The 27,908-nt window shown below is 26.1% G+C and overlaps 1 protein-coding gene across 1 annotated transcript; it reads left to right on the forward strand.

Annotated features, from left to right (window-relative positions):
- Positions 1–292: 292 nt before the first annotated feature.
- Positions 293–17,940, forward strand: LOC142233803 (uncharacterized). The gene is made up of 3 exons (XM_075304832.1): positions 293–1,104; positions 12,803–13,714; positions 16,912–17,940. The coding sequence occupies exons 2-3, from the start codon at positions 12,855–12,857 to the stop codon at positions 17,651–17,653; spliced, it is 1,602 nt and encodes a 533-aa protein (XP_075160947.1). The 5' UTR covers positions 293–1,104; positions 12,803–12,854; the 3' UTR covers positions 17,654–17,940.
- Positions 17,941–27,908: the final 9,968 nt, after the last annotated feature.

Genomic DNA, 27,908 nt, shown 5'->3' on the forward strand with positions numbered 1-27,908 from the left:
TTCATTTATTTTTAAAATTCTGGTTATGCTATATACTACAGTACTTTTTAGTAGATTGGCAACACAAAATTATAACGGTCATAACAATTCTTGTATGTAATGCGCTTGTCATATAAAACTTCTCTCTCTCTCTCACTCAATCTATCTAACCATTATCATCCTCATCACCGTTGTTCTTTTCTGTTAACATCAACACATACCGAAAACAAAAACAATACAGTCGCAGACTAGCAGAGTATTTCTATTACAATCATTAGTTAGTTAGTTGGTGTATACAAAACAATCAAAACAATAGTGCAAATGTGATTTAAACCCAATAAAAATAAAATAATGATTATATTTGCAGAATAGTGTAAGGGCCTGTGCTTTATAGTTCGTCGGTTAGCTGTGGTGTGTGTGGGTATGACTATAGTCAGAAATATTGCACTACTTTCACCTATAATATTTTTTTTGTTGTTGTTACATCTGTGTTGATTATAATAGAGTGCGGATGAAGTTTTCTGGTCAGCATATACTGCAAGTGTCCTTGATTCCCTAGTAAATGTCAGGACAACATGCGAAATTCTATTTCTGTACATATGTATGGTATATATCATATGTATTTTTTTGAACCACAAGCAAATGCAATTCAATGAAAAGTGAAATTGAAATTTTCGTCAATATTTCGAGTGAAAGTTTAAACTGGAGCAGGGGAAAATGTGAAATTGAATACATGAAAAACTGCATAAAGAACATTATTGCATTTCTAGAAATCAAATGATGTGCGGGTCAAAGTGAACAAAACGAAAAAAATACTAGAAAAGATAAAAAAAACGAAACAATGTCATTGCACTAGAAAATTTAACCAAGGACATTTAAGTTACTATTTTCGCTATGTGCACGAAGCAAATCACAAGTCCTAAATCGCACATTCTATAAAATACACACACATAGTAACATACAAACAGACAAGAGTTTAAGCTACAGTATCGGAAAAAACCAATATGGTACAATTAAAAAGAAAAACTATTTAATTTGCCAATATATGCATGAAAATCTAAGAGAAACGTAATAAGCAATTATAAGTAGCAGCATAAGGAAAAAAGCCAAAGACACAAAAACAAGGTAAGATTTTCATACTAAACGTATTTATATTGCACCACATCCACAGATGCAGTAGCAAATGGGAATAAGACAACATCATATACTAGTATTTACTTCAAGAAGTAACGCATTACCATATGAACACAAAGGTTTGCATGGTTTGCATTCGTAGGATACATGCACACATTGTACGGCCACATGTATTAAAGAAAGTCCTCTCATATTTTCATTCATCTACATTCACACCATAATCTCATACTGTTGTTGAGATTTTTGAGATATGAACAAAGCACATACACACACTCCCATTCACACTCACACAATATATTACATTGTATGGTAGGGCAGCTACAGTGTTACCCTTATGACACTTTAATTCTAGAATCAGAATTTTTTCTATAGAAAATTTTGTCAAAATTTTATTTTTAGAGATTTTTTTTTATTGAATTGCATTTCTATAAAAAATTTTTGCACAATTTTATTTCTATAGAAAATTTTTGCACAATTTTATTTCTATAGAAAATTTTTGTAAAATTTTATTTCTATAGAAAATTTTGTAAAATTTTATTTCTATAGAAAATTTTTGTAAAATTTTATTTCTATAGAAAATTTATGCAAAATTATTTCTATAGAAAATTTTTGAAAAATTTTATTTCTATAGAAATTTATGTAAAAATTTTATTTCTATAGAAATTTATGTCAAAATTTTATTTCTATAGAAAAATTTGTCAAAATTTTGTTTCCATAGAAAATTTTGTCAAAATTTTATTTCTATAGAAATATTTGTCAAAATTTGATTTCTATAAAAAAATTTTGTCCAATCTTTATTTCTTTAGAAAATTTTGTCAAAATTTATTTCTACACAAAATTTTTGCAAAATTTTATTTCTATAGAAATTTTTGTCAATTTTTCTTTTCCTCTGATAGTTAAGCTACTCTTGTAGTTTAGTAAAGGCAATGGTTTTTAAGCTGAGATCAAAATAACAAATAAAATTTTATTTCTATAGAAAATTTTTGCAAAATTTTATTTCTATAGAAAATTTTTGCAAAAGTTTATTTCTATAGAAAATTTTTGGAAAATTTTATTTCTATAGAAAATTTTGTCAAAATTTTATTTCTATAGAAAATTTTTGCAAAATTTTATTTCTATAGAAAATTTTTGCAAAATTTTGTTTCCTTAGAAAATGTTGTCCAATCTTTATTTCTATAGAAAATTTTATCAAAATTTTATTTCTATAGAAAATTTTGTCAAAATTTTATTTCTATAAAAAATTTTGTCAAAATTTTATTTCTAAAGAAAATTTTGTCAAAATTTTATTTCTATAGACAATTTTGCCAAAATTTTATTTCTATAGAAAATTTTGCCAAAAATTTATTTCTATAGAAAATTTTGCAAAATTTTATTTCTATAGAAAATTTTTGCAAAATTTTATTTTTATAGACTAAATTTGTTAAAATTTTGTTTCTATAGAACATTTTGACAAAATTTTATTTTTATAGAAAATTTTGACAAAATTTTATTTTTATAGAAAATTTTTGCAAAATTTTATTTTATATAGAAAATTTTGTCAAAATTTTATTGGTATAAAAAGTCTTGTCAAAATTTTATTTCTATAGAATATTTCGTCAAAATTCTATTTCTATAGAAAATTTTGTCAAAATTTTATTTCTATAGAAAAATTTTTGAAAATTTGATTTCTATAGAAAATTTGTTCACATTAGGCTCAAAATCTACTGAGAACTCCAAAAACTTGGTTTTTATTTCTCATTCCTCCCATTGAAAATTAATTTAATTAATTTTAATTCGTGTTTGTAAGCCTTTCTTGAGGATAAATAAACTGCAGCAAAGGGGCCATTGTGGCGTATACGTATGATAAGCTTGTTCACGGGTTTGTTGTTGACAATTACGTATACGTCACATATGGAATTGGCATAATTCAAACATCTAAAATGCGAAACTCAATAAAGATTATAAAGACGAATTCATTACCACTTCAAAAGAAAACAATTATAAGGCAAAATTTTGGATGACAAGATCATACACTGAAAAAAAAAAAACAATAAACTCACCAGGAAGAAAAATTTTGGTTATTTTTAGAAAATTTAAATTATTTTTAGAAAATTTTAACTAAATAGTTCAACAAAAAATTTCTTCTAAATGCACAACTTTAAAAGCACTTTCAAATATGTCCTCCCAGAGATGTTTTTTTTTAGTGTAACTTCACATGAATTATTTTTAATTCAAATACTTATAACTCGCTTTTTTCATATTTTTAATGGGTCATTTTAACTTTAATTATAAAATGGTGCAAATTATTTAAATTTCGTCGAAAAAATGCTGAGTCCGTCCATTCTATAAAATTTGCGATTTTTTTTATATTTGAAGTCAAACGTTTCAGGGAGGCTTTATAATGCTTAAAAAAATAAAAATTATTTATTTGGCAAAATATCACAATTTTTTTAATTCACATACAAAATACTGAATACGGAGCACAACTTAAAAAGTCATGCAAATTCAGTGCAACGACTGTTAAAATGGTGAACATCCGTCCTATGACAAGCTCATACTAAATTCATCGCTTCTGCTGCAATTTTGCATCACTTCCGGTTCCAAAACGAACATTTTCACTACTACTATTTTGGGGAAGCTTTTGACAAAATTTTCTTTAGAAATAAAATTTTGACAAAATTTTCTATAGAAATAAATTTTTAAAATAATAATAATAAAATAAAATAGAAAAAAAGTTTAACAAAATTTTCTTTAGGAATAAAATTTTGACAAATTTTTCTATTAAAATAAAATGTTTATAAAATATTCTATAAAAATAAAATCTTGACAAAATTTTCGATAGAAATAAAATTTTGACAAAATTTTCTATAGAAGTAAAATGTTGACAAAATTTTCGATAGAAATAAAATTTTCACAAAAATTTCTATAGAAATAAAATTTTCACAAATTTTTCTATAGAAATAAAATTTTGACAAATTTTTCTATAGAAATAAAATTTTGAGAAAATATTCTATAAAAATAAAATTTTGACAAAATTTTCTATAGGAATAAAATTTTGAGAAAATAAAATTTTGACAAAATTTTCTATAGGAATAAAATTTTGAGAAAATTTTCTATAGAAACAAAATTTCGACAAAATTTTCTTTAGAAATAAAATTTTGAGAAAATTTCCTATAGAAATAAAAGTTTGACAAAATATTCTATACAAATAAAATTTTGACAAATTTTCTATAGAAATATAATTTTGACAAAATTTCCTATAGAAATAAATATTCACACAATTTTCTATAGAAATAAAATTTTGACAAAATTTTCTATAGAAATAATTATTTAACAAATTTTTTATAAAAATAAAACTTTGACAACATTTTTTATAGAAATAAAATTTAATAAAAGAAAAATTGAAGTAATCTTTATTTTAATAAAAATTTCATTATTTCAAAGAAAGTTTTCCTTCATATTTTGTGAATTGCACGTCCTAAAAGTTATGCTGTGTAATCTTTAAATATTTTTTTTCAGTGTGTTGCTCTCGTTTCTAATTTGACTGATATATCATATTAAACTTGGTAACACTTTTTGTCAGTTATTCTTTTTAAACGTTGAATATTCCTGTAATTGAGTAGGTTATTGTGTATTGCTAAGTAAATTCCGTCACATACCAAGGTCAATGATGTTCATTTCTTGTTTTCTCGTCCTCTAACAAAGAGTCGTGAAATGAAGCGTAATGATTCAAAGCTTGTATGCAAATAACGCCTTTACTGCTGTGTAAACAACGAATGAAATTAACTCATCATTTATCACTTGCTCTAGCTTTTCGCGCTCTCTCTCCCATTGTTGCTGGCACCATGCCATCAGTGTTGCCAATATCTTTCTGGTTGTTGTGTGCCTAAATTGAGAAGCTTTTATAACCAAATAACCAAAAAATAGGAGTCATGGTAGTGCAATGATTTGCATGCCCGCCTTGCATGGTTCATGGGTTCAATCCCAGTTTCGACCAAACCAACAAAAGGTTTTGTTCATCTTTATGGGCAACACTGTCATCATAGAGATTACATACACACATATACACATGAATATTGCTCTTTTTGTTTTTGCTCATCTTTGACATATCTCAATTATTAACAAAAGAATGAAATTACTTACTTCCTCTCAGAAGTTTTCCTTTGGAAAAAAAAACTAAAATTCCCATGAGTTGGTATTTCCCGAGAATTAATGTTTATTGAACCAATCATAATATTTAAGAGGGATTATGGCTTAAGTACACTATAAAAAATGATTTCTGTAGCATATATTCTCAAACATATTTTTTCAAACTTATATATTTTTAGAATTTGTACAACAATCTTTGTATCGTCCAAACATGATATATTTCTCTCGAATTAATTAGTTTTGGGGATCAAAGCAAGTTTGGTACAATTCTACCAAAAATTGTAGAATTTTTACTGTTTGCTGGATTTTTCAAAATACTTCTCTCCAACTATGAGGTACTTCAATCTAAATTATGTGTAGAAATAAAATTTTCTATAGAAATAACATTCTAACAAAATTTTCTATAGAAATAAAATTTTAACAAAATTTTCTATAGAAAAAAATTAGGACAAAATTTTCTATAAGAACAAAATTGGACAAAATTTTCTATAGAAATAAAATTTCGACAAAATTTTCTATAGAAATAAAATGTTGACAAAATTTTCTATGGAAATAAAATTTTGAAAAAATTTTCTATGGAAATAAAATTTTGACAAAATTTTCTATGGAAATAAAATTTTGACAAAATTCTCTATAGAAATATTTTATTTTAATAGAAAATTTTTGTCAACATTTTATTTCTTTAGAAAATTTGGACAAAATTGTATATAGAAATAAAATTTTAACAAAATTTTCTATAGAAATAAAATTTTCTATGGAAATAAAATTTTGTCAAAATTTTCTATGGAAATAAAATGTTGACAAAATTTTCTATGGAAATAAAATTTTGACAAAATTTTCTATAGAAATAACATTTTGACAAGATTTTCTATAAAAATAGAATTTTGCAAAATAAGATTGTTTTGTTTGGTAGTTTTTTGGTAAAAATTTTTCCAAATTTCTAGAGAACATTTTATCAAAATTTTATTTCTATAGAAATTTTTTAACAAAATTTTATTTCTGTAGAAAATTTTGTTAAAATTTTATTTCTATAGAAAATTTTTGTCAAAGTTTTATTTCTGTAGAAAATTTTGTTAAAATTTTATTTTATTAAGCAGGGTATTTTGTTAAAATTTTATTTTATTAAGCAGGGTTTCATCTCAATTACTTACCTATATTTCTTTGGGATAATAAACAGATACCTCACATTTAGTCAACTTTTCGTTTTGAACATACTGGTGTCTACTTTTCAACTGAGGTTGTTTCACAAAAATAATCAGACTGTTGTTAAATATATACATGTGACTTTTGAAGAGTACGACCAACTAAAAATCATATGGATTTAATTCTAGTAGCTCTTTGTATGTTTAAGTTCGGTGACATCTCATCTTAAGTTCGGGGACATCTCATCTTAAGTTCGGACACATCTCATCTTGAGATCTGGGACATCTCATCTTAAGTTCGGACACATCTCATCTTGAGATCTGGGACATCTCATCTTAAGATCGGACACATCTCATCTTGAGATCGGGGACATCTCATCTTAAGTTCTGGGACATCTCATCGTAAGTTCGAGGACATCTCATCCTAAATTCGGGGATATCTCATCTTATATATAACAGGTTGGCTGATAAGTCCCCGGTCTAACAAAGAAAAACACATTTTATTGTCAAAATTCGTTTTTATTCCCTCCACCATAGGAAGGGGGGTATATTAACTTTGTCATTCCGTTTGTAACACATCGAAATATTGCTCTAAGACCCCATAAAGTATATATATTCTGAGTCGATCTGAGCATGTCCGTCCGTCCGTCTGTTGAAATCACGCTAACTTCCGAACGAAACAAGCTATCGACTTGAAACTTGGCACAAGTAGTTGTTATTGACGTAGGTCGGATGGTATTGCAAATGGGCCATATCGGTCCACTTTTACGTATAGCCCCCATGTAAACGGACCCCCAAATTTGGCTTGCGAGGCCTCTAAGAGAAGCAAATTTCATCCGATCCGGCTGAAATTTGGTACATGGTGTTAGTATATGGTCTCTAACAACCATGCAAAAATTGGTTCACATCGGTCCATAATTATATATAGCTCCCATATAAACCGATCCCCCGAATTGGCTTGCGAGGCCTCTAAGAGAAGCAAATTTCATCCGATCCGGCTGAAATTTGGTACATGGTGTTAGTATATGGTCTCTAACAACCATGTAAAAATTGGTCCACATCGGTCCATAATTATATATAGCCCCCATATAAACCGATCACCAGATTTGACCTCCGGAGCCTCTTGGAAGACCAAAATTCATCTGATTCAGTTGAAATTTGGTACGTGGTGTTAATATATGGCCTCAAACTCCCTTGCAAAAATTGGTCGAAATCGGTCCATAATTATATATAGGCCCCATATAAAGCGATCCCCAGATTTGACTTCAGAGCCCCTTGGAAGAGCAAAATTCTTTCCATTTGGTTGAAATTTGGTACGTGATGTTAGTATATGGTATCCAACAACCATGCAGGAATTGGTTCCTATCAGCCCATAATTATTTATAGCTCCCATATAAACCGATCCCCAGATTTGACCTCCGGTGCCTTTTGAAAAAGCAAAATTCATCCGATCTGCTTGAAATTTGGTACGTGGTTATCGTATATGATATTTAACAACCATGCCAAAAGTGGTCCATATCAGTCCATAATCATATATAGCCCCATATAAACCGATCCCGAGATTTGGTTTTGGAGCCTCTTGGAGGAGCAAATTTCATCCGAGTGAGTTGAAATTTGGTACATTGTGCTAGTATATGGTCGTTAACAACCATGCCTAACTAGGTCCATATCGGTCTATAGTTATATATCCCTCAGATAAATCGATTTCCAATCACACAAAAATTGGTCCATATCAAGTTCATAATTGTATATAGCCCTCATATAAGCGACCCCCATATTTCAATTCTGGCTCTCTACGTACCGTGCAAAAAGTTCATATCGATTCGTAATTATTTGTAGACTTAACTATGCATAACTTTTTTGTCTAATATATACCACGTATGGACTAACTCACAATTTAGAAAACGATGTTAAGAAGTTTTAAGATACCACAACCCAAGTATTTCGATTGTGGATGACAGTCTTTCGTAGAAGTTTCTACGCAATCCATGGTGGAGTGTATATAAGATTCGGCCTGGCCGAACTTACGGCCGTATATACTTGTTATTATTCAACATAGTTCCCTTCAAGAGTGATACAACGATTATAACGACCTTCCAATTTTTCGATACCATTTTGGTAGTACTCCTTCGGTTTTGCCTCAAAATAGGCCTCAGTTTCGGCGATCACCTCTTCATTGCAGCCAAATTTTTTCCCTGCGAGCATCCTTTTGAGGTCTGAGAAGAGGAAAAAGTCGCTGGGGGCCAGATCTGGAGAATACGGTGGGTGGGGAAGCACTTCGAAGTCCAATTCATGAATTTTTGCCATCGTTCTCAATGACTTGTGGCACGGTGCGTTGTATTGGTGGAACAGCACTTGTTTCTTCTTCATATGGGGCCGTTTTGCCGCGATTTCGACCTTCAAACGCTCCAATAACGCCATATAATAGTCACTGTTGATGGTTATTCCCTTCTCAAGATAATCGATAAAAATTATTCCATGCGCATCCCAAAAAACATAGGCCTTTACTTTGCCAGCGGACTTTTGAGTCTTTCCACGCTTCGGAGACGGTTCACCGGTCGCTGTCCACTCTGCCGACTGTCGATTGGACTCAGGAGTGTAGTGATGGAGCCATGTTTCATCCATTGTCACATATCGACGTAAAAACTCGTGTGTATCACGAGTTAACAGCTGCAAACACCGCTCAGAATCATCAACACGTTGTTGTTTTTGGTCAAATGTGAGATCGCGCGGAACCCATTTTGCACAGAGCTTCCTCATATCCAAATATTGATGAATGATATGACCAACACGTTCCTTTGATATCTTTAAGGCCTCTGCTATCTCGATTAACTTCATTTTATGGTCATTCAAAATCATTTTGTGGATTTATTTTATGTTTTCCTCGGTAACCACCTCTTTCGGGCGTCCACTGCGTTCACCGTCCTCCGTGCTCATTTCACCACGCTTGAATTTTGCATACCAATCAATTATTGTTGATTTCCCTGGGACAGAGTCCGGAAACTCATTATCAAGCCAAGTTTTTGCTTCCACCGTATTTTTCCCCTTCAGAAAACAGTATTTTATGAAAACACGAAATTCCTTTTTTTCCATTTTTTTCACAATAACAAAAGTTGCTTCACAAAAGATGCTCTATCTCACAAACTAATTGACTTACAGACGTCAAATTTTGACACGAATCATTTGAAGGTTGGTACTATATCAAAATAATATGCATTTAATACCAAGGCCGTATTCAAGGGGGGGGGGATGAGGGGGATCAAACCCCCCCGCGAGATGAATGAATATTTTTATATAAATAAATATATATTTTTAGCTGCATAGAAAAATCTTATCGAAGATGTTGAACAAAAGCTGGAGGTTTTATTTTGAAAAACGCTTACCTATAAAACTTGCACAAATCATAGAATACTAGTTGAAAAGCCCGTCAAAACGACGGTCGAAAAAACAAACTGTTTTTGTTCTCGCACCACAAATTTCATTTTTGGAAAATGTCTTTCTGCTTTTTATTTGTGTTTGTTGTTCTTTTTGTGAACATAACTCGCTTTGTTTGGCCATAGCAACAACAACGAAACAGCCAAACACACATGTGTAAATGAAATGGCGCAAAACCTGCGAAAAGAACCTGCCTAATTCAGCGATGGAAGCACTTGGAGAGTGCAATAAAGATATATTTCCAAACGTGCATATTCTTTTAAAAATTTTTGTCACTTTGCCAGTTACTCAGGGATGGAAAATACAATTTTTAAGAAAGTACAAAAAAGGTATTTTTTGAGCGGAAAGGTACTTTTTACTAAATTTCAACAAAAATTTCACTGGAAAATTATTGTCAAGAGACTAAATTTTAAAGAAAATAAAATAAAATTTTGCAAAAATTTCCTATAGAAATAAAATTTGTACAAAATTTTCAATTGAAATAAATTTTTGACAAAATTTTCTATAAAAATAAAATTTTGCAAAAATTCTATATAGAAATAAAATTTTGACAACATTTTCTACCGAAATAAAAAATCGATAATATAGAATCACATTCTTTTTTCGACTAAAACATTCTTGAAGTTCAATAAAATCCGGTTTTTGACTATGTCTTTTACAAAATCGAGATTTTCTTCCCACATGAACATGTTTGTTTTGCCATATTTTAAAAGACTATTAGCAAATAAGGTTGATAAAGACTTTCTCAAAATATTAAAATATTTTGTCAAAGCTATTGTACCATAAATCTGATATCGACTCAAAAATGTCTACACAAAAGGTACTAAATCATTCGCGGGGGTACTACGGTACTGACCGGGGTGAAAAAGTATTGAAAAAAGTACTATAGTACTGCATTTTCCATCCCTGCAGTTACTACGTACTCATCCGAACTTTCATTTTCAACAATGAAGAGATTAAAGACGTATCTTAGAAATTCGACTAGCGAGAGTAGACTCAATGGATTGCCATTAATGTCGGTTCATCGCCGAATAAATGTGCCGACTGAAGAAGTAATTGATTTATTTGCTGCCCAAAAAGCCCGTCGGCTCAATTTAATATTATAAAACAAGTAAGGAAAGTCTAAAGTCGGGCGGGGCCGACTATATTATACCCTGCACCACTTTGTAGATCTAAATTTTCGATACCATATCACATCCGTCAAATATGTTGGGGGCTATATATAAAGGTTTGTCCCAAATACATACATTTAAATATCACTCGATCTGGACAGAATTTGATAGACTTCTACAAAATCTATAGACTCAAAATTTAAGTCGGCTAATGCACTAGGGTGGAACACAATTTTAGTAAAAAAATTTGGGAAACGTTTAAATCTGAAGCAATTTTAAGGAAACTTCGAAAAAGTTTATTTATGATTTATCGCTCGATATACATGTATTAGCAGTTTAGGAAAATTAGAGTAATTTTTACAATTTTTTGACTAAGCAGTGGCGATTTTACAAGGAAAATGTTGGTATTTTGACCATTTTTGTCGAAATCAGAAAAACATTTATATGGGAGCTATATCTAAATCTGAACCGACTTCAACCAAATTTGGCACGCATAGCAACAATGTTTATTCTACTCCCTGTACAAAATTTCAACTAAATCGGAGTTAAAAATTGGCCTCTATGGTCAAATTAGTGTAAATCGGCCGAAAGCTATATATGGGAGCTATATCTAAATCTGAACCGATTTCAACCAAATTTGGCACGGATAGCTACAATGCTAATTCTACTCCCTGTGCAAAATTTAAACCAAATTGGGGTAAAGCTCTGGCTTCTGGGACCGTATTAGTCCATATCGGGCGAAAGATATATATGGGAGCTATATCTAAATCTGAACCGATTTCAATAACATTTGGTACACTTGACTATAGTATTAATTGTTCTTCTTGTGCAAAATTTTAATCAAATTAGGTTAAAACTCTGGCTTCTGGGGCCATATAAGTCCATATCGGGCGAAATATATATATGGGAGCTATATCTAGATCTGAGCCGATTTCTTTAAAACTCAATGGGGATCTATTCTGAGCCAAAACACATACTTGTGCCAAATTTGAAGTCGATTGGACTAAAACTGCGACTTAGACTTTGATTACAAAAATGTGTTCACGGACAGACGGACAGACGGACATCGCTATATCGACTCAAGAGCCCACCCTGAGCATTTTTGCCAAAGACACCATGTGTCTATCTCGTCTCCTTCTGGGTGTTGCAAACATATGCACTAACTTATAATACCCTGTTCCACAGTGTGGAGCAGGGTATAAATATTGTATACATACCTATGCATAAATAAAATTTTCTACACATGAGATTATATGAAATTTTTTTTTTAAGTTGAACCAACCCCCCCCCCCCTCCCGAATTAAAATCCTGGCTACGGCCTTGTTTAATACTAGCGACGCCATCTATGTGTCAGACCGGGGACTTATCAGCCAACCTGTTATATATATATACGGAGCCCTACTAGAATTATATCCATAAGATTTTTAGTTGGCCCTAATCTTTAAAAAGCGCAATCTTATGGATATAATTCTAGTAGAGCTCCGTATGTTCGGGGACATCTGAAATAGTGAAATGGCATCATCTTACATATCTCAAGTGTCTATTGTCTCTGTCATGACTGATGGATTTTTTTTGTTTTTAATGCCCCCTCTACATTATGAATAAGGAAGTATGGGAGTTTAAGTGGCTAACATGTTACTGCTGTCATCTTGTTTGAGTGTCAACAACTTCCTGTAGAACAACAAACAAAGAACAAAATTCCAAAAGTCTTTGTTTCTTTCCTAGTATAGAAATAGCGAATGTGTATGCGTAAAGCAAAAGTTTTCTTGTAGTTTCCTTTTATTCCAAGTATCTTCAACGTCTTCTTCTTTTGCGATTGTTCATCCTAAATACAATATTGTAGTTGTCTGTTTTTTTTTGTTTTCTTTAAAGGTCTCCCTAAAAGGCAATAGACAACCAAAGTGCCGAATTAAAGTAAAACGAAATGCATTTCTGGATAGACAAACGTTCGCCACAATGTGGTTTTGGAAGATCCAGAGTGGCTGCCTCCCTATCCGGGGCAGGTGGAGGAGCTGGGGTGAGTTTTGGCCATCCGCCACGTAGAACTGGTGGTCACAAATCCAGCAGTGCTGGTATTCATCGTCAGCAACACCAACAACAAGCACAACAATCTACATCCCAATACCACCACCATGTGGCGGCGAGTGGAGGAAATAATATCGTGGCCGGTGGAAGTAATGCATGTACAGCTGGTGCAACCACCATATCGGCAACAAATAGCAATTATCGCTCACCGAATTACCCAAGCACTAGTGGTTCATATTCCACCAACAACAATAACAATAGTCATGGTGCTGTAACTGGTGGTGTTGGCGTGGGACAATCAACCCATACGCCTTCCACTCGTAATCACAATCATCTACGTACCCAAAATGCCCATCACTATTACAACAACAATCGTCAATATCATTCTACAAATATTCCAAATTCCAGTAATAATAATCATTCGTCCACTAGCAGCACCCACTTAACAGCTGGACCAACGTCGCCTACTGGTAACAATCTTAATTCTTCTTCCTATGCCACAAACCCAGCACAAATGTCGTCTACTTTGTCGGCCGTCCAAACATCTAGTCACCACCTACAACAGCAAAATCCTTATCAGCAGCAACGTTATCGTCATCCCCAATTTGGGAATATGTCTGTGAGAACATATCCCACATCGGCAGTGGCTCATCAGCAATCGACGTGTCATACGACGAATTCCAATGTACAACAAATCACTCAATCCACGGACTCCACTCTTAATTCATTGGCGGAAAGCACTTCTCTTCAGAATCAAAGGTAAGTGGGTTGGAATTATTTGTTTCGAGTTTTTAGTACAAATTGTCCTCAATGGAAGTTCACAAAAAGTTTGTCAAAATTGTACTTCTATAGAAAATGTTCTCAAAATTTTACTTCTATAGCAAATTTTGTTAAAATTTTATTTCGTTACCAAACGTTGGTTTCTCTTCAATCATTATTGTTGTTTTTGATTTCAGCTTAAGCTGAAATAAAACGAAAACGAATGAAGATAGAGGAGCCACACTCAAAAACAAACCCAGCCAACTACATTCAAATCGATTTGAGTTTGGCAAAGGAAAAGAGATGTGCTTGCAAATTTGTTTAGGCAGTAGTCGACCATCAAACCTTTTTTCGGAAGGTTCAAGTGTAGTTCACGTTGGGTTGAGTGAATTAAAATTGGTTGATAGTTTTGCTGCAAGTAGAGGATGCATTTTATTTCTATAGAAAATTTTGTCAAAATTTTACTTTATAGAAATTTTTTTCAAAATTTTATTTCTATAGAAAATATTTGTCAAAATTTTATTTCTATCGAAAATTTTGTCAAAATTTTATTTCTATAGAAAATTTTGCCAAAATTTTACATTACAGAATTTTTTTTCAAAATTTTATTTCTATAGAAAATTTTGTGAAAATTTTATTTCTATGGAAAATTTTGTCAAAATTTTATTTCTATAGAAAATTTTTTTAAATCTTATTTCTATAGAAAATTTTGTCAAAATTTTATTTCTATAGAAAATTTTGTCAAAATTTTATTTCTATAGAAAATTTTGTCAAAATTTTATTTCTATAGAAAATTTTGTCAAAATCTTATTTTTATAGAAAATGTTGTCAACATTTTATTTGTATAGAAAATATTTGTCAAAATTTTATTTCTATCGAAAATTTTGTCAAAACTTTGTTTCTATAGAAAATATTTGTCAAAATTTTATTTCTATAGAAATATTTGTCAAAATTTTATTTCTATAGAAAATTTTGTCAAAATTTTATTTCTATAGAAAATTTTATCAAAATTTTATTTCTATAGAAAATTTTGTCAAAATCTTATTTCTATAGAAAATTTTGTAAAAATTTTATTTCTATAGAAATTTTTTTCAAAATTTTATTTCTATAGAAAATATTTGTCAAAATTTTATTTCTATAGAAAATTTTGTCAAAATTTTATTTCTATAGAAAATTTTGTCAAAATTTTACTTTATAGAATTTTTTTTCAAAATTTTATTTCTATAGAAAATATTTGTCAAAATTTTATTTCTATAGAAAATTTTTTCAAAATTTTATTTCTATAGAAAATTTTGTCAAAATTGTATTTCTACAGAAAATTTTGTCAAAACTTTGTTTCTATAGAAAATATTTGACAAAATTTTATTTCTATAGAAAATATTTGTCAAAATTTTATTTCTATAGAAAATTTTGTCAAAATTTTATTTCTATTTAAAATTTTGTCAAAATTTTATTTCTATAGAAAATTTTGTCAAAATTTTATTTCTATAGAAAATTTTGTCAAAATCTTATTTCTATAGAAAATTTTGTCAAAATTTTATTTCTATAGAATTTTTTGTCAAAATTTTATTTCTATAGAAAATATTTGTCAAAATTTTATTTCTATAGAAAATTTTGTCAAAATTTTATTTCTATAGAAAATTTTGTCAAAATTTTACTTTCTAGAATTTTTTTTTCAAAATGTTATTTCGATAGAAAATATTTGTCAAAATTTTATTTCTATAGAAAATTTTGTCAAAATTTTATTTCTATAGAAAATTTTGTCAAAATTTTACTTTATAGAAATGTTTGTCAAAATTTTATTTCTATAGAAAATATTGTCAAAATTTTATTTCTATAGAAAATTTTGTCAAAATCTTATTTCTATAGAAAATTTTGTCAAAATTTTATTTCTATAGAAAATTTTGTCAAAATTTTATTTCTATAGCAAATTTTGTCAAAATTTTACTTTATAGAATTTTTTTTTCAAAATTTTATTTCTATAGAAAATATTTGTCAAAATTTTATTTCTATAGAAAATTTTGTCAAAATTTTATTTCTATAGAAAATTTTGTCAAAATTTTACTTTATAGAAATTTTTGTCAAAATTTTATTTCTATAGAAAATATTGTCAAAATTTTATTTCTATAGAAAATTTTGTCAAAATTTTATTTCTATAGAAAATGTTGGGCATCATTTCCTCGACAACAGCATAGAATGCAACTCTAAAATGCCTTGTCACTCAACCGTGTTATTTGGAATAAAATGAACTAGCGACATCTATTGGGAAAGTACTTTCCCATTGCTTTGTATCCTTTCTGGCTTTGAAATATATTCGATCCTAAAAGTATGCTTTAGTTTTAAATATTGATTAAGCATTAAATGGAAGAGTAAATCGTTTTAATCCTAAAAGTATACTTTTTAGCTTTTTTTAATATTGTTTAATCTTTTCCGTTAAAAAGAAAACTTATTAAACGAATCAACGACTACCGATGTCCTCCACAGAAAATAGCTCGATACAAAGAAAAAAGTCTCTAGTTAAACTAACCCTAATTTTAGCTTAGTTTTATAGCAAACAAATTATTTGTTTGTTTATTGTATTATTTTTTGCCACATTTTCCAGAGTCCAAAGAAATTTTCTTCGTTTTAAGTGTGTCTCAAACTTTTTATGAACTAAACGTGGATATAAAGTTCAATGACCGTACATATATCAAAATTTTGTTTCTATAGTCAGTTTTATCAAAATTTTAGGTCTATAGGAAATTTTATCAAAATTTTATTTCTACAGAAACTTTTGTCAAAATTTTATTGCTATGGAAAATTTTGTCAGAAATTTATTTCTATGGAAAATTTTGTCAGAAATTTATTTCTATAGCAAATTTTGTCCAAATTTATTTCAGAAATTTATTTCTATAGCAAATTTTGTCCAAATTTATTTCTATACAAAAAATTTTGTCAAAATTTTGTTGCTATAGAAAATTTTGTCAAAATTTTACTTCTATAGAAAATTTGATCAAAATTTTATTTACATAGAAAATTTCATCAAAATGTTGTCCAGATTTTATTTATATAGAAAATTTTATCAAAATTTTATTTCTATAGAAAATTTTATCAAAATTTTATTTCTATAGAAAATGTCAAAAATATTTCGATAGAAAATAGTTTTTTTTTTACTTTTTAATATATTATACTCTCTCCCTGTCTCCGTATAATTTCAGCCCCAATCAAACTGCCAACATATCTGCTGAGCTCTATCAATCATCGCCCAGAGTTGTTACAGTCTTCCCAAGACCTTTATCTTCCGCAGCCACATGTGATCACAGCAACAGCACCAATTCATCTACGACTGCACCGAATACAATGCGCGCTATATATGGCAGTAGCAGCAGCAGCAGTGCTCTTCATCATGGTAATACCCGGCGACGTAATGTTACCCATTCCATTGAGAGTGCTGATCTGCAATTCATTCCGTATTACATGAAATTCGGAATTTTTGCATCGTTTGTTTTGGCTATAGCATTTATAGCCGGAATTAAAGTCTATTTCGATAATCACGGTACCAAATTTGAAGTGGGCCTATTTTGGCTTCTTACAGCCACATTTGTATTTGCCTTTTGTTTTGTATCCATATGCAAAGTACCACGTATCCTATTTGCCACATCTACGACATCATCACGTTCTGGATCCAGGGATCAAACGATACGGGAACGTTGTAGTCTGGAGGATAATCGAGAGCCTATAGCAGATGCCAGCGCAGATGATGCCGGAGGCTTGGGATTACATGATTTGCAACAGGAGATGCTAGAGCAACAGATAAATCAAGGGCCACAACAGATCCAATTGGCAGGTCCACCACCATATCATATAGCTATATTGCTGCCCGAATCAAAAGCTAATAAAGAAGAAATAGAGCAAGTAGAAGAATCTCCACCACCGTCCTATGATAAGATATTAATATAAGACCCCCCCAAAAAAAAAAAAATAGTGCATGTGTGGTGTCTCAAAATTTTATTAATTAATTTAGAATATTAATTGCTATACACACACCCATACAAATACATAGATATATTATTTACATATACTTATATATACAAAAAAAGTACATACATAGATGTACATAGCATTAAGATTTTTTTAAACAAACGAGCAACTCGGTAATATTTGCGATATTTTTATTCTTAAGTTTAGATTTGTATTACTCTCTACTCAAAAACCAAATGAAAAAAATATATAATAGATTATTTTAAGACTTCGTTTTGTGAAATTATTTTTTATAAAAATAAATTGTGAGGTAGAAATTGTGATGGAACTGTAGAAAATTTTGCCAAATTTTATATCTATAGAAAATTTTGTCAAAATTTTATTTCCATAGAAACTATTGTCAAAATTGTATTTCTATAGAAAATTTTGTTAAAATTGTATTTCCATAGAAAATTTTGTCAAAATTTATTTATATTGAAAATTTTGCCAAATTTTGTTTCTATTGAAAATTTTGTCAAAATTTTATTTCCATAGAAAATTTTTTATCAAAATTGTATTTCTATAGAAAATTTTGTCAAAATTTTATTTCTATAGAAAATTTTGTCAAAATTTTATTTCTGTAAAAAATTTTGTCAACATTTTATTTCCATAGAAACTATTGTCAAAATTGTATTTCTATAGAAAATTTTGTTAAAATTGTATTTCCATAGAAAATTTTGTCAAAATTTATTTATATTGAAAATTTTGCCAAATTTTGTTGCTATTGAAAATTTTTGCAAAATTTTATTTCTATTGAAAATTATTGCAAAATTTTAGTTCTTTAAATTTTGTAAAAATTTTATTTCTATAGAAAATTTTGTCAAAATTGTATTTCTATTGAAAATTTTTGCAAGATTTTATTTGTATAAAAAATTTTGTTGAAATTTTATTTCTATAGAAAATTTTATCAAAAATTTATTTCTATAGAAAATTTTGTTGAAATTTTATTTCTATAGAAAATTTTGTTGACATTTTATTTCTATAGAAACTATTGTCAAAATTGTATTTCTATAGAAAATTTTGTTAAAATTGTATTTCCATAGAAAATTTTGTCAAAATTTATTTATATTGAAAATTTTGCCAAATTTTGTTTCTATTGAAAATTTTTGCAAAATTTTATTTATATTGAAAATTTTTGCAAAATTTTATTTCTATAGAAATTTTTTGTCAAAATTGTATTTCTGTAGAAAATTTTGTCAAAATTTTATTTCTATAGAAAATGTTGTCAAAATTTTATTTCTATAGAAAATTTTGAATTTTATTTTTATAGAAAATTTTGTCAAAATTTTATTTCTGTAGAAAATTTTGTCAAATATTTATTTCTATTGAAAATTTTGTCAAAATTTTATTTCTGTAAAAAATTTTGTCAAAATTTTATTTCCATAGAAACTATTGTCAATATTGTATTTCTATAGAAAATTTTGTTAAAATTGTATTTCCATAGAAAATTTTGTCAAAATTTATTTATATTGAAAATTTTGCCAAATTTTGTTGCTATTGAAAATTTTTGCAAAATTTTATTTCTATTGAAAATTTTTGAAAAATTTTATTTCTTTAAATTTTGTAAAAACTTTATTTCTATAGAAAATGTTGTCAAAATTTTATTTCTATAGAAAATTTTTGTCAACATTGTATTTCTATTGAAAATTTTCGCAAAATTTTATTTGTATAAAAAATTTTGTTCAAATTTTATTTCTATAGAAAATTTTATCAAAATTTTATTTCTATAGAAAATTTTGTTGAAATTTTATTTCTATAGAAAATTTTGTTGACATTTTATTTTTATAGAAAATATATCAAAATTGTATTTCTATAGAAAATTTTGTCAAAATTTTATTTCTATAGAAAATTTTGAATTTTATTTTTATAGAAAATTTTGTCAAAATTTTATTTCTGTAGAAAATTTTGTCAAATATTTATTTCTATTGAAAATTTTGTCAAAATTTTATTTCTGTAAAAAATTTTGTCAACATTTTATTTCTATAGAAACTATTGTCAAAATTGTATTTCTATAGAAAATTTTGTTAAAATTGTATTTCCATAGAAAATTTTGTTGACATTTTATTTCTATATAAAATTTTGTCAAAATTTTATTTCTATAGAAAATTTTGTCAAAATTTTATTTCTATAGAAAATTATGTCAAAATTGTATTTCTATAAAAAAAATTTGTCAAAATTGTATTTCTATAGAAAATTTTGTCAATATTTATTTATATCGAAAATTTTGTCAAATTTTGTTTCTATTGAAAATTTTTGCAAAATTTTATTTCTATAAAAAATTTTGTTGAAATTTTATTTCTATAGAAAATTTTATCAAAATTGTATTTCTATAGAAAATTTTATCAAAATTTTATTTCTATAGAAAATTTTGTTGACATTTTATTTTTATAGAAAATATATCAAAATTGTATTTCTATAGAAAATTTTGACAAAATTTTATTCTATTTTGTCAAAATTTTATTTCTATAGAAGATTTTGTCAAAATTTTATTTCTATAGAAAATTTTGTCATAATTTTATTTATAAAGAAAATTTTGTTAAAATTTTATTTCTATAGAAAATATTGTCAATATTTTATTTCTATAGAAAATTGTGTCAACATTTTAATTCTATAGAAAATTTTGTCAAAATGTTATTTCTATAGAAAATTTTGTCAAAATTTTATTTTTATAGAAAATTTGGTTTAAATTTTATTTCTGCAAAAAATTTTGTAAAATTTTATTTATTTTAGTTAAAAATTTATTTCTGTAGAAAATTTTGTCAAAATTTTATTTCTATAGAAAATTTTTGTAAAATTTTATTTCTATAGAAAATTTTTGTCAAAATTTTATTTCTCTCTATAGAAAATTTTGTCACAATTTTATTTCCATAGAAAATTTTGTCAAAATTTAATTCCTACAGAAAATGTTGTCAAATTTTTATTTTTATAGAAAATGTTTTTAAAATTTTATTTCTATAGAAAATTTTGTCAAATTTTAATTTCTATAGAAAAAATTTTTTTCAAAAATTTATATCTATAGAAATTTTTTTCAAAAGTTTATTTCTATAGATTTTTTTGTCAAAATTTTATTTCAATAGAAAATTTTGCCAAAATTGTATTTCTATAGAAAATTTAGTTAAAATTTTATTTTGATAGATTTTTTTTTTATTTATATCTATGGAAAATTTTTTCGGAAGAAAATTTTGTCAAATTTTTATTTTTATAGAAAATTTTATCACAATTTTACTTATATCGAAAATTTTGTCAAAATTTTATCAAAATTTTATTTTAATAGAAAATATTGCAAAATTTTATCTCTATAGAAAATTTTGTCAAAATTGTATTTCTATTTTGTCAAAATGTTATTTCTATAGAAAGTTTTGTCAAAATTTTATATCTATAGAATTTTTTTTATATAGAAATAAAATTTTGACAAAATTTTCTATAGATATAAAATTTTGACAAAGTTTTTAATAGAAATAAAATTTTCAAAAAATTGTCTATAGAAATAAAATTTTGAAAAAAAAATTCTATAGAAATATTTCTATTGAAATAAAATTTTGACAAAATTTTCTATAGAAATAATATTTTGAGAAAATTTTCTATGGAAATAAAATTTTAGCAAAATTTTCTATACAAATAAAATTTTGAAATAGAAAATTTCTATAGAAAATTTTTGCAAAATTTTATTTCTATAGAAAAAATTGTCAAAAATTTATTTCAAAATGCAACGGCTGCATCTGCAAACACCGGCTTCGTTCTCTAAACTACATGGCCCATTAAGCATAGTCTTCTATTCTAAGGTTGTTAATTTTACTTATTTTCCATAGAATTAATATGAATTATTTTAATATCATTTTATTTTTATATTCTCCAAAGCCATCAGTTTTGTAAGTTCTGTGATAAATCATGTGAACAAATATCGTCTTTTTTCTAATCTATTTCTATATATGTATGTAGATACAAAAAAACTTCGTAAAAAATAACTAATATGAAAATATTAATAATAATTAAATACGTATATATAAGCATATACATATTTATGTATATATGATCGTATATAAGTATATATATGATATATAGAAGAGAAATCTATAAGATTAAATTATTGTGGAAAGAATGGATATATGGATATATACAAAAAATATACATTAAGAATAATGAAAATAAAGAAATATATGCAATAAAATTTATTTCTTGATTTCTTATTGGTACTAGCTGCGCTTTCCTATTTTTTTTTTTTTTTAATGGGAGACTATTTGTTCAAAAATGAACATTTTGGGTTAACTAAGTCAAATATAGCCTTCTCAGGATAAGATGGATGATGCCCACGGTTGCCCCTCGAACCCAAAAAACTACCAAACAAAGAAATCTTAATTTGCAAAATTTTATTTTTTTAGAAAATTTTGTCAAAATTTTATTTCTATAGAAGATTTTGTTAAACTTTTATTTCTATAGACAATTTTGTTAAAATTTTATTTCTATAGCAAATTTTGTCAAAAATTTATTTCTAAAGCAAATTTTGTCATTATTTTATTTATAAAGAAAATTTTGTTAAAATTTTATTTCTATAGAAAATGTTGTCATAATTTTATTTCGTTTTGTTTGTTATTGTTGGCTTCTCTTCAATCGTTATTGTTGTTTTTGATCTCAGCTTAAATCCATGCATTGACTAAACTACAAGTGTAGCTTAACCAACAGAGGAAAAGCATGCTTGTCAAATTTATTTGTGCAAAGCCCTATAGACTGCAAGATGGTTGGATGTACAGCTGTTTCGGAATTACCACATTCCTCATCAGCATCCTCTACTTGCAGCAAAACTATCAACCAATTATCAGAATAAATTCGGGTAATTCACTTTTTCGGGAGGTTCAAGTGTAGTTCACTTTGGGTTGAGTGAATTACCCGAATTTATTCTGATAATTGGTTGATAGTTTTGCTGCAAGTAGAGGATGCTGATGAGGAATGTGGTAATTCCGAAACAGCTGTACATCCAACCATCTTGCAGTCTATAGGGCTTTGCACAAATAAATTTGACAAGCATGCTTTTCCTCTGTTGGTTAAGCTACACTTGTAGTTTAGTCAATGCATGGCTTTAAGCTGAGATCAAAAACAACAATAATAATTTTATTTCTATAGAAAATATTGTCAAAATTTTATTTCTATAGCAAATTTTGCCAAAATTTTATTTCTATTTTGTCAAAATTTTATTTCTATAGAAAATTTTGTCAAAATTTTATTTCTATAGAAGATTTTGTTAAATTTTTTTTTCTATAGAAAATTTTGTCAAAATTTTATTTCTATAGAAAATTTTGTCATAATTTTATTTATAAAGAAAATTTTGTTAAAATTTTATTTCTATAGAAAATTTTGTCAACATTTTATTTCTATATAAAATTTTGTCAAAATTTTATTTCTAAAGAAAATTTTGTTAAATTTTATTTTTATAGAAAATTTGGTTTAAATTTTATTTCTGCCAAAAATTTTGTAAAATTTTATTTATTTTTGTCAAAATTTTATTTCTATAGAAAATTTTGTCAAAATTTTATTTCTATAGAAAATTTTTGTCAACATTTTATTTCTTTAGAAAACTTTGTCACAATTTTATTTCTATAGAAAATTTTGTCAAAATTTTATTCCTACAGAAAATGTTGTCAAATTTTTATTTTTATAGAAAATGTTGTTAAAATTTTATTTCTATAGAAAATTTTGTCAAAATTTTATTTTTATAGAAAATTTTGTTAACATTTTATTTCTATAGAAGATTTTGTTAAAATTTTATTTCTATAGTAAATTTTGTCATAATTTTATTTCTTATATTTCATGTTAGCCTGATAATGAAACAGGCAATTGACGTTCAAATGCATTATATCTAATTATACAATTATTCTTCGAGCTTTATGGACAGATATAGATTTTATTTCTATAGAACATATTGTCAAAATTTTATTTCTATAGACGATTTTGTTAAAATTTTATTTCTATAGCAAATTTTGCCAAAATTTTATTTCTATTTTGTCAAAATTTTATTTCTATAGAAAATTTTGTCAAAATTTTATTTCTATAGCAAATTTTGTCAAAATTTTATTTCTCTAGAAGATTTTGTTAAAATTTTTTTTCTATAGAAAATTTTGTCAAAATTTTATTTCTACAGAAAATTTTGTCATAATTTTAATTATAAAGAAAATGTTGTTAAAATTTTATTTCTATAGAAAATATTGTCAATATTTTATTTCTATAGAAAATTTTGTCAACATTTTATTTCTATATAAAATTTTGTCAACATTTTACTTCTAAAGAAAATTTTGTTAAATTTTATTTTTATAGAAAATTTGGTTTAAATTTTATTTCTGCCAAAAATTTTGTAAAATTTTATTTATTTTTGCCAAAATTTTATTTCTATAGAAAATTTTTGTAAAATTTTATTTTTATAGAAATTTTTTGTCAAAACATTATTTCTTTAGAAAACTTTGTCACAATTTTATTTCTATAGAAAATTTTGCCAAAATTTTATTCCTACAGAAAATGTTGTCAAATTTTTATTTTTATAGAAAATGTTGTTAAAATTTTATTTCTATAGAAAATTTTGTAAAAATTTTATTTTTATAGAAAAAAATTTTATTTCTATAGAAGATTTTGTTAAAATTTTATTTCTATAGAAAATATTGTCAATATTTTATTTCTATAGAAAATTTTGTCAAAATTTTATTTTTATAGAAAATTTTGTTAACATTTTATTTCTATAGAAGATTTTGTTAAAATTTTATTTCTATAGCAAATTTTGTCATTATTTTATTTATAAATAAAATTTTGTTAAAATTTTATTCCTATAGAAAATATTGTCATAATTTTATTTCTATAGAAAATTGTGTCAACACTATAATTCTATAGAAAATTTTGACAAAATTTTATTTCTATTTCGTCAAAAATTTATTTCTGTTTTGTCAAAATTTTATTTCTATTTTCTATTTTATTTCTATTTTAGTTAAAAATTTATTTCTGTAGAAAATTTTATTTCTACAGAAACTTTTTGTCAAAATTTTATTTCTATAGAAAATTTTGTCACAATTTTATTTCTATAGAAAATTTTGTCAAAATTTTATTCCTACAGAAAATGGTGTCAAATTTTATTTTTATAGAAAATTTTAACATTTTATTTCTATAGAAAATTTTGTCAAAATTATATTTTTATAGAAAATTTGGTTTAAATTTTATTTCTGCAAAAAATTTTGTAAAATTTTATTTATTTTAGTTAAAAATTTATTTCTGTAGAAAATTTTGACAACATTTTATTTCTATTTTGTCAAAATTTCATTTCTATAGAAAATTTTGTCATAATTTTATTTATAAAGAAAATTTTGTTAAAATTTTATTTCTATAGAAAATATTGTCAATATTTTATTTCTATAGGAAATTTTGTCAACATTTTATGTCTACAGAAAATTTTGTCAAAATTTTATTTCTATAGAAAATTTTTTCAAAAATTTATTTTTATAGAAAATTTGGTTTAAATTTTATTTCTGCAAAAAATTTTGTAAAATTTTATTTATTTTAGTTAAAAATGTATTTCTGTAGAAAATTTTGTAAAAATTTTATTTCTATAGAAAATTTTTGTAAAATTTTATTTCTATAGAAAATTTTGTCAAAATTTTATTCCTACAGAAAATGTTGTCAAATTTTATTTTTATAAAAAATGTTAACATTTTATTTCTATAGAAAATTTTGTCAAAATTTTATTTTTATAGAAAATGTTGTCAAAATTTTATTTCTATAGAAGATTTTGTTAAAATTTTGTTTCTATAGAAAATTTTGTTAACATTTTTTTTCTATAGCAAATTTTGCCATCACTTTATTTATAAAGAAAATTTTGTTAAAATGTTATTTATAAAGAAAGTTTTGTTAAAATTTTATTTCTATAGAAAATATTGTCAAAATATTATTTCTATAGAAAATTTTGTCAACATTTTATTTCTATTGAAAAATTTGTCAAAATTTTATTTCTATAGAAAATTTTGTCAAAATTTTATTTTTATAGAAAATTTGGTTTAAATTTTATTTCTGCAAAAAATTTTGTAAAATTTTATTTATTTTAGTTAAAAATTTATTTCTGTAGAAAATTTTGTCAAAATTTTATTTCTATAGAAAATTTTTGTAAAATTTTATTTCTATAGAAAATTTTTGTCAAAATTTTATTTCTATAGAAAATTTTGTCACAGTTTTATTTCTATAGAAAATTTTGTCAAAATTTAATGCCTACAGAAAATGTTGTCAAATTTTTATTTTTATAGAAAATGTTGTTAAAATTTTATTTCTACAGATAATTTTGTCAAAATTTTATTTTTACAGAAAATTTTGTCATTTGATTTTGATATTAAATTTAAAAGAAAATTTATAAAAATATTTTATTAATTCAAATATCTTTGTTATTAACTAAATACTTAATCATGTTATCGATAAATACTAACTTAAATTACTTTATCGATAAATGTATCGATAGCTTATGTTATCGGCTGTACATAAAACTCTAATACTATTTAATAGAAATTTACATTTAATAGAAATTTCTTAATCTAGCATTACCAAAACATTTGGCCATTGTTTTGGGTAGACAAATTTCCTTTTGAAAATCCCAGGCATAAAAGAAATTACATCGATGAATTGTAAGAAACCCTGCCAAGCACTTGTAATAGTATTCACAGCTTTCCGGATGTGGGAAATTAACATCATTTCGACGATCACATAGGGGCCTCGAATTGAAAAATTGTTGAGCGGATGTAGTACTGCCCATAGGACTTTCTGTTGAACTTTGTTCTTTGGATACAGAGTTACTAGTAGATGATTCCTCTTGTTCATACTCCTCACTATCCGCATCGATATTATCCACACATTCATCAAATTCATCGATTACACATTCCGAAATGAGTCCATCGAAATATGTACCCTCAGGACAATGTTCCTTAAAGGACTCGCCTTCAATATCGCTACAGTAAATGTAGGCACGACATTCATTGGGTACGGCTATATAAGAATTGGTTGGCGCTAATAGGCATTTTTCAAAATTTTCAGCCATGACTGAAGAACAGATTACAAAAAAGACTAAACAATTTGGAAAGTTTAGCATTTTGTTTTTTGAACAAGATACTTGGTTTGTTTTTCTGATGTTTCAAAACTGGGAAAGTTTCTAGGATGACTGATACTGATACTGTTCGCTTATCATCCTCTATTTATATTGAATAGTTTCAATAGATGTGGTGGCTTCAACCTTGAACATGTTTGCAAACACGTGAAATTATGAAGTAGGCAGTGTTATCTCCGCACAAAAAATATTGCCTCTAAAATGTCATTTACCCCAATTAAATTGGGGTCATGAAGAGTTTGTTTTTTTTTTTTATCAAAACTAAAGACGTTTTTTAATTTGCCTGATGTGCATTGTAACCATCTTCCGGTCTCAGGATCACGATTGCCACTCGAGCCGAGCATAATCTACCAAAATTTGTATAAATTTTTACTGGTTCTATGGAAAATTTTAGTTCTATAGATTTTTTTTTTAATTTTATTTCTATAGAAAATTTTACCAAAATTTTATTTCTATTGAATATTTTGTAAAAACTTTATTTCTATAGAAAATTTTGTCAATATTTTATTTCTATAGAAAATTTTTTCAAAATTTTATTTGTACAAAAATTTTGTCAAAATTTTAATTGTACAACAATTTTGTCACGGTTGCCACTCACGCCGAACATAATTTACCAAAATTTGTAGAAAATTTTACAGGCTCTATGAAAAATTTTAGTTCTATAGATTTTTTTTCAAAGTTTTATTTCTATAGAAAATGTTGTCACAATTTTATTTCTATTGAAAATTTTGTCAAAACTTTATATCTATAGAAAATTTTGTCAAATTTTTATTTCTATAGAAAATTTTGCCAAAATTTTATTTGTACAAAAATTTTGCCAAAATTTTATTTGTACAAAAATTTTGTCACGGTTGCCACTCAAGCCGAAAATAATTTACCAAAATTTGTAGAAAATTTTACAGGCTCTATGAAAAATTTTAGTTCTATAGATTTTTTTTTTCAAAGTTTTATTTCTATAGAAAATTTTGTCACAATTTTATTTCTATGGAAAATTTTGTAAAAACTTTATTTCTATAGAAAATTTTGTCAAAACTTTATTTCTATAGAAAATTTTTACAATTAATTATTATTCGAGCTTTA

The sequence above is a fragment of the Haematobia irritans genome, chromosome 4, assembly GCF_050003625.1.
Source record: "Haematobia irritans isolate KBUSLIRL chromosome 4, ASM5000362v1, whole genome shotgun sequence".
In the NCBI taxonomy this organism is placed as follows: domain Eukaryota; kingdom Metazoa; phylum Arthropoda; class Insecta; order Diptera; family Muscidae; genus Haematobia; species Haematobia irritans.

Coding starts and splice junctions, on each gene's coding strand:
- LOC142233803 (XM_075304832.1), top strand. CDS start 12,855: ATGCATTTCTGGATAGACAAACGTTCGCCACAATGTGGTTTTGGAAGA. Junction 13,715..16,911: donor ACTTCTCTTCAGAATCAAAG/GTAAGTGGGTTG, acceptor GTATAATTTCAG/CCCCAATCAAACTGCCAACA.